We start from the raw sequence: 14,219 nt of genomic DNA, 5'->3' as shown, positions 1-14,219 counted from the left end.
ACGCAGACCGCGGGCCGAGCTGTCCCGGCGTTGCCGTCCTGTCCCGGCGTTGCCGTCCTGTCCCGTCCCGGCACAGCGCTGGGGCCGGGGCGGCCGGGTGGCCCCGATGTAGCACAACTCGGCCCTGCTCCCTCCCGGCCGCGGGCTGCCGGCCGTGCGGAACTGGGCTGGTGGCGAGGCCGGCTGCGCAAATGGACTTTGGTTTCTTTATCTCTTTTCCTTTTCCTTTTTTTTTTTTTTTTTTTTTTTTTTAATTATTATTTTTCTCTCGTTTGCTGTTGCTGGCGCCAGCGTGGTGGGTGCGAGGCCGCTCGGCAGCACGGCACCCGCTGTGGCGCGCCCGGCCCTGTCCCGGCATCAGCACTGGCTCGCTTAGCGTCTCCGCTCTGGGGACAGGGCGGGTGTTTTTTGGTTGTTTTGGTTGCAAATCGGCAGCGAAAGTCCTGTTTCTGGGGCACGGGGCAGGCAAGGGCAGCGGCTGCGGCCCAGCGCCCACCGCTGCCCGCGGCCGCTCGCTGCCCCCGCCCTGGCGGGGAGAGGACAGTAATAAGCTATACAGAAGTATTAATTTATTGGAGGGGAAGGAAAAAAAAAAAGAAAAAAAAAGATATAAAACAGATTTCCCCCACTCCCAAAATAATAAAAAGAATAAACTTTAACAAATATATATTTAAAAGATTTAAAAATATTAGCAATTATATATAAAGCAGTTTAAAAAAAAATCAAGAGAAACTGGATTTTAGCTTGAGAAAAACTATTAGATTATACTAAGCTGTGTGTCTTGTGGCAAACTCATTCTAAGAGTAGCACAAATATATACCTTTTATCTTGTTGGAAGGTACGTGCAAACAGTTCTGTTTGGATTTTTCTGTTCGAATTCAGTGTAACTTCTTTATTTTTACACAGTTAAGAACACAAAGGATGTGCCTTGTTTTATGGAGGTTTTTGTTAACTCTTATACTGAAGGTGTTTCATTTATTTTGGAGTGTCTTCAGGTTTTGATTTCTTTTTTCCTGGCATTTGTTTTGTGCGTGTGTGTGTGTGTGTGTGTGCGTGTGTGCGCGTGTCCGTGTGTGTGCGCCCGCGTGCGTGTGCGCCTGTGCGCCGGGGTGGTCTCGGGGCCGCACGGCTGTATAGTCATGTATAAACAGGAGTTGGAGTCTGGTTCAGTCGCTTGAGTTCTGATGAATGCATCTTCTTGCTTGTGGTTTCAAGACACAGTGTTGGTGTACTTTTCTTTTCTCGAGATGTACAGACTGGTCTCTCTCTCTCTCTCTCTCTCTCTCTCTCTCTCTCTCTCTCTCTCTCTCTCTCTCTCTTCCGTTGTGTTCGCTGATCCAGATGTGTTTGGCACAACTTTGAAATTTCTTTAAAAAAAAAAAACAAAAAAGACTTTAAAAATAACAAAAAAAAATCACCCGCCTGAAAATATCTGTTCAAAAGAAAAAAAATATGTATCTTTAAAAAAAAAAAAATCCATAAAGTTCTACATGATGGATATATACATATATATTTTTTATGATTAAGTTATGGACTCTGTATTGTATCCCATCTGTCAAGCTATGCATCTTGGTGCTTTTCCCTGCTCTTCTGTGCTTAGATTTCACCTCTACTTGTCTTATTCTTCCTATTCTGAATAGTAGATGGCTCGTGGTGCTGTGAAGAAGTTTGCTCCTATACGAAGTCTGGCAACAAATATTTAAAGAAAAATAAAAAAAAAAATAAAACCCCGCCGGGCTGCCACCGCTGTTTGTGACCAAAACCTCAGAAGTGCCGGCCGTCGTGCACACCGGCCCCCTCCACATGCCAGGGGCTGGCGGGCGGCGTGGGACCGGGCCGTGCCGGGATGCGGAGCATCACTGCCCTGGGGTGCCGCTGCCCGGCCCCACCGGCTCGGGCTGCGGGGAAGCTGCTGTGCCCACTGGAGCCCACCTCGGTGCCGGGTCCGCTTCGCCTCTCGCCACGCCGCGCGGTTCGGCTGTGGTCGGGGCCCGGGGGACGCGGTGCTCCGGCCCTCTCCCGGCTGGCTCGGTCTCTCGGCGGCAGGAGCAGAGATGAGCGTTGCCTCTCGGGGGCCAGCTTGCCCAGCTGCGCGCCCGGGGACACGTCAGGTCACTGCGGCAGTTGTTTCATAGTGTATCGATGAGAAAGACATCAATGCTACCCTGCTGTCTTATTACAGGAGGAGGTAAATCACTGAAATTAAAAAGCATGCAGGCAACCACCAGCCTCATTTTTCACAGCCGCTGCCACTGCCATCCCTCCAGGGCCTGGCAAGGAGGAGCTAAGCGCTGCTCTTGGCAGCAGCTCCGGGGTGGAAGGGCCCGGGGCTGGAGAGCAGGTGACTGCGGCAGGACGGGTGCTGGCAGCCAGCTCCCACCGAGGGCCTGCCACAGGGCCCGCAATAACTCACGCTGGCCGGGAACAACTCTTTCCACTTTTATTGTCAATGAAGAAATAATCAAATCTATATTACAATCTTAAAAACAGTAGAAAATGTGAGTAAAAATGCAACGGAGGCTTTTTCTCTTTAATGTGGAGACCATTATTACAGGGTGGTGAACAATGGACTTGTGTTACTCGATTTGAGAACTAGCTGTGGCGTAAAAATCGTACCTGGCTACTCAAGAAAACACCTCTTCCCAGATGGATCAGCCTGACATCTTGGCAGTAAAATTAAATACTAGAGACAGAAAGGGGTTGGGGACCCAACCCAGGGCAAGGCCTAACAGTTCTACCATTTACAAAGGGACCAGCATCCCAGCGCTCGTCCCCCTCGACAGGCCGGCTCCTGCCTGCGGCAAGCTGAACCATTCAGTCCCGCCGCTGGCCGAGGACCGCGCTGCTTTCGCACCAGCACTGCACGGGGCTGCACGTGGACTGGAGACCCGGCTTCGCAGCCAGCCCCTCGCTCCAGAGGATGCTCCCCACTTGTAGAGAGGAAGGGACACGGTGGAGAGGAAGGCCCAGCATCAGACCAGCTTCCTCTACAGTTTCAATTAAATATGGCAGATCTGAGGGACATCTTGGGATCCGCAGGCCAAAGCTGTCCTGGGAGCTGCCAGCCGGGGTCCCTGCGGGTGGGGAGACTGGCCAACGGGAGGCAGCAGGCAGTGGTCGTGCGGGCAGGAGCTGCAGCAGTTATTTCATAGTGGTGTTAGTCACCCAGCAGGCCAACGGAGGGGAGGAGTTTTTGGTCTTTCAGTGTGCAGGACTAGCGTGGCGCTCTCACTAGCACGTCCAGACCTGTGGAGGAGAGACAACAGGAACCCATGGCAGAGACGTACTGAGCAGCCCTGTGGGCTTCTCTTCATCAGCTGTGCAGATTCCCTGTGGGCTTTCAGCATCCACAACACCTTCTGTTAGGAGTTAAACCTTCCGCCCATTGAGAACCATGCCCATGATGTTTGCTCAAACCCAGCTCCTAACTCATTTAACACCCTAGTTCCAGGATTGGAAGAGACCGAACCATCAAGGAGAAGCCTGGGAAAACCAACCTTTACAGTGCTGTCCACGGCGCCAGAGAAGAGGCGGCCCCTGGAGACTGCGAGGGCAGTGACACTACCCTGGTGTCGCAGCAGAGTCTGAGTACAGATCATGTTGTCCATGCTCCACACCTACGGGCACAGAGGAGGCGTGAGCAAGCACCACGCTAAGTGAGAGGCACAGGGCTCTGGCACAAACCTGAGCACCAGGCGAGCAGGAGGATGCTGAGTGCCACCGGGTTCAATCCAGGTGACACTAATTGTATGCAAGGCCACGTGGCATGCACGGATAAGGATTCCCCATCATCCCGCTCCCTCTGGGCCACACGTTCTCCTAACAATGCCAAGGGCACAGACCTGGCTGGGTGCGTCCCCGGACACGTACCCTGAGAGACCGGTCATACGATGCACTGAAGACTTTGGTTTGATCCGGCGTGGAAATGACAGCGAGGGCATAGACCGTACCCACATGACCAGTCAGCGTGCGGACTTGTTCCTTTGTCTCTATATCCCAGACCTGAGGGTGGACAGCAAGGCTCAGAGATTGCACTGAGCTGCAGGCCACCAACTTCTCCTCTGAGAGGTGTGTCCACCTTGACCCACATCTCCGGGACGTGTGCTGCACACCCATGCTCTGGGTGTACCACAAAGAGGACTGGCAGGGCCAAGCCTCCCCACCTCCTCGACCCTCTCCCCCAGCCCCAGGCCAACAAGTGCATCAGACCCCACAGCCCTTACATGGATGAGGTTCTCATAGGTGCCACACACAATGTGGTGGTTTGTCACAGCGATGGAGTACACACTGCCTCCTGATGTCTGCAGCACGTGGACACACTCCAAGTTCCGGATGTCCCAGATCTGAAAGAGCCACCAGAGCAAAGGCAGGATGAGACCCATGCAGGGACCCCTCTCCAGGAGGGAGCTCCCTTGTTACGTTAACGCTGAGACTAAAAGAGAGCAGAGCCTCCTGGGTTGTCCTCATTGAGCAGTGAAACCTTTTTCTGCCTGTGGGTAGGGAATCAGTAACTTCTGCTACCAACAAACCAATCTTTCAACCAAGATCTGCAAAAGTGACAAGTCTATGAAGCTGGTGCCAGACCCTATCAGTGAGGGGGCAGCCTGGGTAAGTAATGGCTGCAGACTGCTCTCTGGCACATCAGCATGTGTTGGTGCCAAAAGCTGGATCAAATACAATAATCTCTTTCTTGGGAGAGCTGCAGAGTGAAGGGAAAGGAATTGTAAGAAGGAGCACAGGTTCTTTCAGGCAGGAGAAACTGAAGGTGTAGAAGGCTTCCCTCCAGAAGCCTTGGAGATATAATTTCAGAGCTAAGAAGCTATTCTCCAGTCATGTAGGGAGTTAGTTTGGCTCCATGTGTGCCCAGCTGACATCTTTAAGGACAAATCTGTCTAGCTGGGAATGTTCAGGACTGACTAGCAAAGTCCTGCTGTCTTATTTAGCTGCCCAACTTTAAACATCCAGGCTGAAAAAGTTGTGGAGATTGCATGCCTTGTGTGACTATACACACATGTGCACACACAAACCAGGCCTTGATAGCACTGGAAACGGATGCAGACAAATTAATAGGGATTTGTTAACACTGAGAAGGGAAGCTTCAGATTCTCCAGTGTCACCCAGATGCTGAGAGGTGAACTATTCATCAAAGCCTGAGCCAGCACAGATGAGAGCATTTCGGAAACCACACACAGATTTATGGTAACGCTGCAGCCAGACAGTGACCTTCTCCTCTTATCAGCAGGACTGTCAGTGCAGATAATGCTGCGGCAGCTGCAGAGGCAGCGCGAGAGGCGCCATGGCTGTGAGGCCATGTTTATCTTAGCTAGCATCCCCCAGCAGCCGCACTCACAAGGACCAGCCAAAGCCCAGCCTTCGAGCCTGCAAAGATGCAGTCGCCTCAGTAAAATCTAGTGTGTCAGCAACACTACAGCAGTGCTCTCAAATCCTAGCAGCTGCCTTTTGTCCTGCACAACCAAACCATGCTGCAGGATAGAGACCTTTACAGGCACAGGGAGAGCCGATGGCTTACAATTGCCACCAGTCTGAGGGTCCCACCTTGATTGTTTGGTAAGATCCGCTGTAGAGATAGTTTTGAGAAGCCACCAGCGCTCGCACCCAGTGATTGAGACCTGTCAGTTCCTTTTTCAGCTTGAGCTCAGTACCCACGATATCCCAGACCTGTGGAAAGCACAAGCAGACACATGTGTGTGCGCACACAGAGGAGAGTCTCAGTGGGACTGGGCAGTGATGGTGCAGAACAGGCCAGAGAACAGGCCAGCTCCGTGGGGCCAGGCCGCTGCCCACCTCTGCACAGAGCTAGCACAAAAGCTCACTAAGTGGAACCTTGCGCTGACTCTCCTGCCCCATGGGAATCAGCTGAACCCACTGGCTTGCAGATAAAACACACAATAACTGTGCTGACTAAGCATGTTCCCAGAGCGCCTGGGAGAGCTAGCTTGGAGCCTGCATCGCCACCTGCAGAGACCCTTCCTTAGCAGAGCCACGGGCTTGAAAACCTAAACCAAATCTGCACAGCAAAGAACTGCTCTGACGCTCCCACTTCCAGCGTAGAGCAGGGCTCCATTCCCACGGCTCCTGGAAAGCCCAGCCAAGCCCCCCAGCACGCAGGGGAAAGCCTGAAGGGTCTGATACCCCCATTCCAAACAGAGCTACTGACCTGCGCTGCTCAGCAGGCAAAAAGGGGCTGGGAATGACAAAAAAGAAAGGTCCCACCTTTTCCTATACAGTTCTGTCTCATTGCTCCTCCAGTCCCCAAACACTCTCTAGATAGCTGAACTACTCCAGGCTCCAGATAAAGAAAAGAGCATGCACCCTTTTACAAAAGGACAGTCCCATAAGCTGTCTCACCAGAAGCTGGAAGCAGAACCAAGGGAATCTGGCCAAGACTTTAAAGGGCAACTTGCAAAGCTGCTCCCTGATTTCCACATGCTTTAGGAAAAGAATGCAGATCCAAGATCCCTTGGAGGGGCTTTCAAAACAGGCAGTCTAAAGCTGCAGCCAATTCTGGACCCCAGGAACAATTCCCAATGGCCTGAGCAAGTCTGTCGGGAGCCCAAGGAAACACAAACCCAGGAATTGCCAACATACTCCATTTGCTTTCTCAGGTTTACAGACTTAGAAGAAGCAAGTTTTTTCACCCAGATCTCAGAACATCTCTGCCTTCAGCACTGAGCACTGGCTGAATTTCTGCAGTGCTGGCTTCTCTGTGTAGCTCAGGACAGTGTAATAACAAGGTCACCTACAGACCAAAATGCCATTTTCTTCCTGTCTGGGAACTGCTTCCTGAAAGCTTGTACCATCAGTCAACAACCAGATCAGCAGGAGCCATCTCAGAGCTCTACCTTGATGGCTTTGAGAGAGCCGCTGAACAGCATGTTGTGCGAGGAGACCAAAGTGCAAACAGGATTGTCATGTGCTCGGATCGTGTTCACTTTCTGCAGGTTTTGAATATCCCAGACCTGCAAAGGAGGAGAACAGAGCCCATGAGGGGCAGGAGCAGGCCCCTTGTGATGGATCCCTCCCTGCTTGCTTCTGAAGGCAGGGAACACAAGCGAAACACAGAACAGGACAGGGCACATGTAGGGAGCCGCTGGCCTGGCCTGATTAGGACTGGCTACCCTTCCCCAGCCCACCCACCTCAGAGCACCCACTCCCATACAGGAGCCTGTAGGAAATCTAGCCTGTAGGAAACTCCCAAATCCAGCCCACGGGTAACTTGGCTGGAGGCAATGGACAAGGCGCACACAGGACATCATTCTTATTCCACCAGTAGCTGCAGAGCCTTACAGAAAAAGGTTGCAGGTCCCTGCTCTACAGCAGCCAGGGCTGGCCTGTAAATCTCACATCTCAACTCCTAGGCAGAGCAGGGGCGCAGGGTACTCACAATAATGGTGCAGTCAGCAGAGCCACTGTACAGCTTGTTCCTGTAATGTCACCACAAAACAAAAGGAGGTCAGTGAGGGAGAGCAAGGAGCGCAGGGTTTCAGCTTGTTCCCAAGCTCCATGCTGGGCGAGGAGCTGCAGTCCCACGGTCTCCCTGGGCCAAGGCTGAACACGCCAACCCCAGGAGTGGAGCTGGGGGCTCGTGGGGAGGCCAGGCCCGACTGGCCCTTCGAGCAGCAGGCCCAGCACCCCCAGGTGAGCAGGGAGGAAAACCAGAACAGGAAGCCAAAGAGAGCTGCACTTTGTAAATTTTTGAAGAGCAAAAAGGCAGGATGGGAGTTTCATGAAGAGGTTCATGAGGTCGGGGATTTTGTGAGCAGCTAGGCCTCCTATCCCCTCCACCCACATCCCAAAACATATGTACAATCCTGGTACATGCAGCACTACGGAGGGGAATTTTAAGGGCATGCTTAGGGGACTCCAGGGCTCTTCTTGTGGCCCCCTCTCTCGGGCAGGGGCAGGTGTCCGGCTCCACTCACCCTTGGATGCAGAGAGCCAGTACAATTCCATCGTGACCCTCCAAGGTCTTTTGGCACTTGTATGTGGTACAGGTATCCCACACCTAACAGGAAACACAAGTCAGCAGTGGATCACATGCCTGCACAGGAGAGCAGCTGGGGACCTGAGCAGGAAGCCAGCAAAGCCACAAAAGCACAGAAATGAGGAAACAGACTGTCATCTGGGCACCTGTTTTCCTGTCTCCCAGGCAGAGATAAGCATGTCTAGGAAAGGAAATTTACTGCAGAGGGTCAGGTTGAAGTTAACAAGTGACACTAAAGAGCAGCACACAGCAGCCCTCTCCAACATTGCCTTCCATAGCCCCAGGCCGAAACAGAACACGGCTGAACCAACGAAGCAGCTCCCGGGCTCCTGCTTTAGTAATTCACACCCTGCCCCTGGGGCTCAAATGGCTCAGCCACAGTCCCCTCTGCTACTGCAAAGTGTATCCCCATGGAGCATTTACAGCTCTCTCAAGAGAGAGAACGTGAGAATGTGGCTTGCTTGGCTGGGTGTAGGGTGTCCAGAGCAGCCAGGACAGTGGAGGAAGCTGTTTTCTTTCAATAAAATATACAATGTCCATCTTCTTCCATTTGTCTCCTGGTTCTTTCTCAAAAAAATTAAACCAAAGCTCTACCTCTGGCAGGGCTAGTCACAGCAGTCCCAGCACAGCTGGGGGCTGCACGGCTCCCCAGCTCAGCCAGCAGCCACCACTGTGACCAGCAGCCAACACAATGACATTGGGAACTATTATTTTGGTTGCACTGAAGCAGCACTATCAGTTTGAGTTACTGAAAACAGGACAAAGAAAAACAAACATGCCATAAAATGGAAAAAAAATTATCAGGAAAAAATATTTTTTCTAAGAAGATTTTTTAAAACAAGGGAAAATAAAAAAAAAAAAATCAGAAACTGAAATAGGCTGGGATGCCTTAGACACCAAGCAAAGCACAAACAAAGCAGCAGGAATGAGATTCTAATCAGGGCTTCACAAAAGCCACTGTTTGTCTCTTGATATCATTATCACATAATATTTCCTCACAGAGAAACTGAAAAATACTTTTTTGCCCAACTATAATCACAAAAACTCATTTAAAATTACAGGAGAAACTTTGGGAAATGAAACCCCCTGAAACTGGAATGCAGCTTCTGTCCCACCTGGAGCACTTTTACAAACGCAAAAGACACACGGAAGAGGCAAAGCTCTTACCTTAATGGTTTTGTCTGAAGAGCCACTGAAGAGCAAGTCTCCTATGGAGTAAACGCACAAACACCACACAGGGCCCTGGTGCCCCACAAAGGTCCCCTTGCATTTGAAGATCTGCTGAGGGTCGTAGGCTAAGGAAATGAGAGGGCAGGTAAGAGTGGGAGAATGGTGCTGAGCCATGACATTGTGAGTTCTGAGAGGAGAGATCTCCCAGCACTGTCCTGGCAGGGCCACCTCGCACTTCTTATTGTTTTAGGCCAGGAGGAACCGTGAGACCCTTCCAGTCTGGCCACATGTCCCACCCTCATAGCTCACCCAGTTACCACTGCTTTGAGTCCCAGGACTAGTCTCCCTAATGCACCTCCGAGGCTGGACCTAGGGAGGCCAGAGATGCAGAACCCACCACTTCCCTTGACATCTCCTCCCAGCAGCTGATAACCCTGCAGCGCTGTGAGTTCCCCTTCAGCCACCGTTTCTGGCCAAATGTCTCCCACCAGTATTTTCTCCCTGCAGCAGTGGTGATCCTATAAACAAGTCACTGACGCACCCAGAGACAACTGGCACTTTGCCCATCCATAACCGAGCCTAAAAGGGCTCACCAGGACATCACCCCAAAACAAGTCCAAGCAAAAGAAAACCGTGTGCATACTCACATCCTAGGATGCCCATGTTAAGTCGAGCATTTATGTGGGAAAGTTCATCCTGGAAGACAGAACAAGCTGCATGAGCTGCAGAGCCATCGAGATTAGCTTGCCCTCCTGGGCATGATTTTAACACTGTCCCCCTCCACTGCTGAAAACCCTCTTGCCTCTGGACAGGTCTCAATTCCCTGTGAAAGCCCTCCCTTAGCAGCCAACTTATTCTCTGATAGGAGGTACCAGGACAGAGGGGCCTCCTGCCGTAGGACTGCGTGTGTATATCCCACTGTCTTCTCCCTCCAGAGAGCATGGGGTTCTGACAGCATCTCATACCCTGACTAATCCCTTCAGTATTTAGGCAGGCACAGAAAAACCTTTCAGAAAATATTGTCCTTGCTCTGCCATTCAAAGGACCGCTAAAAATAATCAAATCAGTTTTGGGGGTGCTTGCTGATTTGGGCTCTTGAAGTCCACCTTTCTGGAGAAAAACTGGAAGGTCTTTTCATAGTCCCCTCCAGGGCCCAGTCCCTTCTGTGTCCATAGTGACCCTTTTCATTAGTGTGCCTAGGTAAGCCAGGGCTAGCTCCTTCTCATCAGTACATCTAGTGGGATGCAGTCCACCTGAACTCGAGGGGAACATCTATCCAACATCAGTGCTAGAATAATGTCCAAAATTAGGAGACATCTCTCACTCCCAGCTTGTTAGTTAATCTTCCTGCTTTCTCCACATGCAGAGAGAAGGACATGGTGTCCAGGGCTAATATGAAGGGTACAGGAATGCCCAAGTTTTGGAGCAGAGGGCTCTCTCTTTACCACAGAGGTTCTTTGTTCTGGTTCTGCTGCTCCCAAGAGCAGCAACAGGCTGAGGAAAGGCAGCTGAACCAGTTAAGACACCTACCCAGATGCAGTGCCCAGAACATGCTTGCTGAGCTGCCTTATGGAGCTCCACTAACTCAGCCTAGAGAAAACCTTCACATAGACCCCAGCTGCACTAAGAACAAACCAATACTACGATGAACAGAGCCAGCAAGGAGGGGAACCCCAAAGACTCCCCCCTGCCAGAGGAGAAACCTGGCCAGCAGCACAGCCAGCAGCTAACTCTGTGCGCAATCCCCGCTCAACGCAGGGGCCCATCTCCCTTCCCAGCTGGCCCAGGACTCACATTCAGCATGGAGGCGTCCCTGCGGAACTCCATCAGGTCCTCACTCAGCTTGCTCTGGTTCTCATCTAGCACATCTATGAGAGATGGACAGGCCCGTATTCACTGCAGAGTCAGTCAGGGAGCCCAGGGAAACAGGCAGAGGACACCTGCTGACACCCAACCTCTGAACACGGAGGGAGCAGAACCCAATGGTGTTATTGGCAGGTAAAAGCGGGAAGGTGCTTGCTACTTGAAAGCAAATTGTACTTGGATGCTGAAGACCCAGCATATTTTAGAGGCAAGTGGGGGCTGGGCATGGCACAGGTGTCCAGAAAACATGCTAGCTCCAACACGTCTGCACTGCTAGCTGTTCTCACTCACTCATTTTTATGGGGGTCTGTGCACACGAACTTCACAGGAAAAAGCCACAGGAGAAGGGTAGTAGCTACCTGCTGACATTTCTAGGACTTGTCATATACTGAGGGATGAGGTCCAATGATGTCTAGGCAGCAGACAAGTCCATGGGACCCCTGCTTATTCCTCCCCAAGGAATATCTGAACCTCCTGAAATCTGCTCAGCACCAGTTTTAAACATGGAATGAATCCTGAAAGGCACTATCCTAATGAAGAGCTGCCCTGTCCCTACAGCTCTGATCACAGGGCTCGTCCGGGGCAGACTCACCAAATTTGAGCTCCAGGTTTTTCTCCAGCTGGTCGATCTTCTCTGAGAGCTTGCCCAGCATGGAGCGCAGGAAGGCAATTTCCTGGTCCTTCTGGGCCATTGCCACCTGCATCTCATGGAAGCGATCATCTGTCTGCTGCAGGAACTCCTTCAGCCCCTCGAACTTGCAAGTCTCCAAGTGGGTCTCATAGGTGTCCTGATTTCCTATGAATGTACACCTGCAAGGAGGGGAGGCAGACACTGGCTGAAGCAGGGCTCTTACTGGGAGAGCTTCATGCTCAGCTCACTCCTGAGAGGGAGGTCTGATGCCTGTGCAGATCCCCAGTTGTTCCACTCCTCTTAGGAGGAACAACGGTACTGTGGTTCACTGCCCTGCTGGGTGCAAGTAACTGCGGGGCAACACAGAGGCCAAGCAGCTGCCTTCCAGCTGGGGTGCTTGCCCAAAACTGAACTGTCTGTCCATCTGTCTAGGAAGTTGCAAGGAGCAGCAGATCTTGGGCAAGAGTCAAAACATCACATCACTCCATGGGCTTACTGGGAGTCCCATCCAAGAGCCATCAAAATCAGCGGAAAAACTGCAGCTGACCTCACAGGTGCTGGCTTGGGCCAGCAGCATGGCAAGGAGTCAAGGCTATTCTGTCAGGGCACGCCTTGCTCTACTTCTGCTGAGGCACGTCTTCCTGCAAGTCACCTTAGCTGTGCACCATGCAGAGAAGCCCCAGACTGGGCTGCACCTCTGCTTGGGCGACAATCAGCCCTCTAGGGCTGATCAGCACTTCCTTGTCCTGGAAGAAGGACTGAGCTCAAAGACAGTGCTTGCATTACTCTTGTACTCATCCTCTTCCTTGCGTGACTCCTGCCACATCCTTCCACTGGTCTGACTCTCCTCCAGCTGGTTCTTCTGCCTAGACACCTCACCCACCTCCTCTGTTGCCAGCAGGCTTTACAGCTGGGCAGCATGACCTACCTGCTCTTAACAAGAGGCTCAGAGGCTGCTTCTGTAATCCCTGCAAACCTGATTTCAGTCTCAGGCCAGTGCACAGCACTGGGTAGAGCTGCCCTTAGCCCGTGGGGCTATCCCAAAGCCATAGTATCCAGAAAGCAGCCCAGAAATGAGCTCAAGGCATCTTTCCCACTATAAAGCACCAGCTCCTTACCCGTATTTGGAGTGGGGACATTTTATGTGTTCACACTCCTTGAGATGTGCCTCCAGATTCATTTTGAGGAGAGGTGGGCAGCTGGGGTTATTGGGGCAGCGAACCGGCCTGTAATCACAGCTGCTTTCATGATCTCTGTGCATGGAGAAAAGCAAAAGGAGGGAAAATCAGCAGCAAGCAAAAATTATTGGAAACGACACAGATCATCAGGAGAGGGACAAACCAACCCTGTGAGACTGTCAGGCAATCAAAACCCTTCTGCTCTAAGGTTGCAATTACAGCTTTAAATTCTCATTTGGCCAGAAGGTTGAGAGTAATAATAGGCCACATTTATGCAGGGAGCATCTACAGTACTTCTGCAGCTGATCAGCTGAGCCTCCAGACAGCTATGAAAAACAGACAACGGCTGTGGGTAACAGGTAAGAGAGCAAATGCATTTAGGATGGGGAGGGAGTATTTCAGAAACCACATACCAGGATATAACTAGGATAACTCTTCTCTCACAGAAAGAATCACAAGGTCCCTTGACAAAGGCCACAGTGTTTCACCCCAGATGTGAGGTGGCTTCTTTCACAGAGTATCCCCTGTCCTGATGCTGAGACACTCAGGTAAGCTGTGAGCAGAGAACAGCATCCTTTTCCTGAGACCAGCACACCTGCCCCCATGCTAAGACTGAGACATAGTGGAAAGAATTGTCCCCTCAAGTCACCCTGCTCATTCCCACACCTGCGCATGCCCCAGAAGAGCACTTCTGGCAGAACCAGGGGAGCTGCACTGTCCCCAGGAGCCACAAGGCAGCACAGATATGAGAGCAGATTGCTGGCAGTGGAACCCCTTTCCCGGAGAGGCTGCCTGCTGGTAACAAGCCACTTACTTCCTGGCACTCAGTTTAATTGTAAACGGGCATCCACGGGGGTCCACCTCGAAGGCAGCGGGCTTGCTGCTGGCTGCAGCCCGGCAACCATATTTGCAGTGAATAAACAGCTCCCCGATCTGCTCAGCCACCGCAATGTTGTTAACCACTACGGTCAGTTTGGCATTGTCCACGGGGCACTTCTCTGCCAGGTGGGGAAGCAAAAGAAAAGGAGAGAGAGAGTCAGCAAGGGCTGAGACACTGCAGGAGCTTTTTAAAAAGTCTCTGTGCGGAGATTTTTTTTTTTTTTTTTTGCCTTTTCTGGCTAAGATGGCTAACTCTCAAACTGGTCACAATGAGACAAAGCATGAATATTCACACAAGAGCTGCAAGCCACTAGCTGTGGTTTATGTTGGGGCATGTAGACAAGCTACAGTTTATGTTAATCCATGATAATTCAAGCTAATTGTCAATGAAAGAGGGCCACGCTAATTCAGACTACCTTGTACTTGCTGAAGTGCAAGAGTATTCACAGGCAGTGACCACAAATCAGTTGATGCCCCATAACCTGTTCCCCTA

General features: G+C 51.6%; 1 protein-coding gene across 9 annotated transcripts in view; it reads right to left on the bottom strand.

Moving 5' to 3' along the window:
* Positions 1-2,426: 2,426 nt before the first annotated feature.
* The window catches only part of TRAF7 (TNF receptor associated factor 7), a 37,798-nt gene continuing 26,005 nt past the window's right edge, over positions 2,427-14,219 (bottom strand). For all 9 annotated transcript variants that reach the window (XM_067306695.1, XM_067306701.1, XM_067306699.1 and 6 more), the window contains 14 exons: positions 13,662-13,845; positions 12,788-12,922; positions 11,631-11,848; positions 10,970-11,043; positions 9,823-9,871; positions 9,173-9,300; positions 7,944-8,026; positions 7,406-7,445; positions 6,864-6,980; positions 5,557-5,679; positions 4,224-4,343; positions 3,871-4,002; positions 3,498-3,617; positions 2,427-3,246 (listed from right to left, as the gene is read on the bottom strand). In XM_067306695.1, coding sequence (XP_067162796.1) covers positions 3,232-3,246; positions 3,498-3,617; positions 3,871-4,002; positions 4,224-4,343; positions 5,557-5,679; positions 6,864-6,980; positions 7,406-7,445; positions 7,944-8,026; positions 9,173-9,300; positions 9,823-9,871; positions 10,970-11,043; positions 11,631-11,848; positions 12,788-12,922; positions 13,662-13,845 — 1,538 coding nt within the window. In that variant the 3' untranslated portion in view covers positions 2,427-3,231. The remainder of the gene's footprint in view (positions 3,247-3,497; positions 3,618-3,870; positions 4,003-4,223; positions 4,344-5,556; positions 5,680-6,863; positions 6,981-7,405; positions 7,446-7,943; positions 8,027-9,172; positions 9,301-9,822; positions 9,872-10,969; positions 11,044-11,630; positions 11,849-12,787; positions 12,923-13,661; positions 13,846-14,219) is intronic.

This window comes from Apteryx mantelli, chromosome 16 (genome assembly GCF_036417845.1).
Source record: "Apteryx mantelli isolate bAptMan1 chromosome 16, bAptMan1.hap1, whole genome shotgun sequence".
In the NCBI taxonomy this organism is placed as follows: Eukaryota; Metazoa; Chordata; class Aves; order Apterygiformes; family Apterygidae; genus Apteryx; species Apteryx mantelli.
This window is presented reverse-complemented; position numbering and strand designations above follow the sequence as displayed.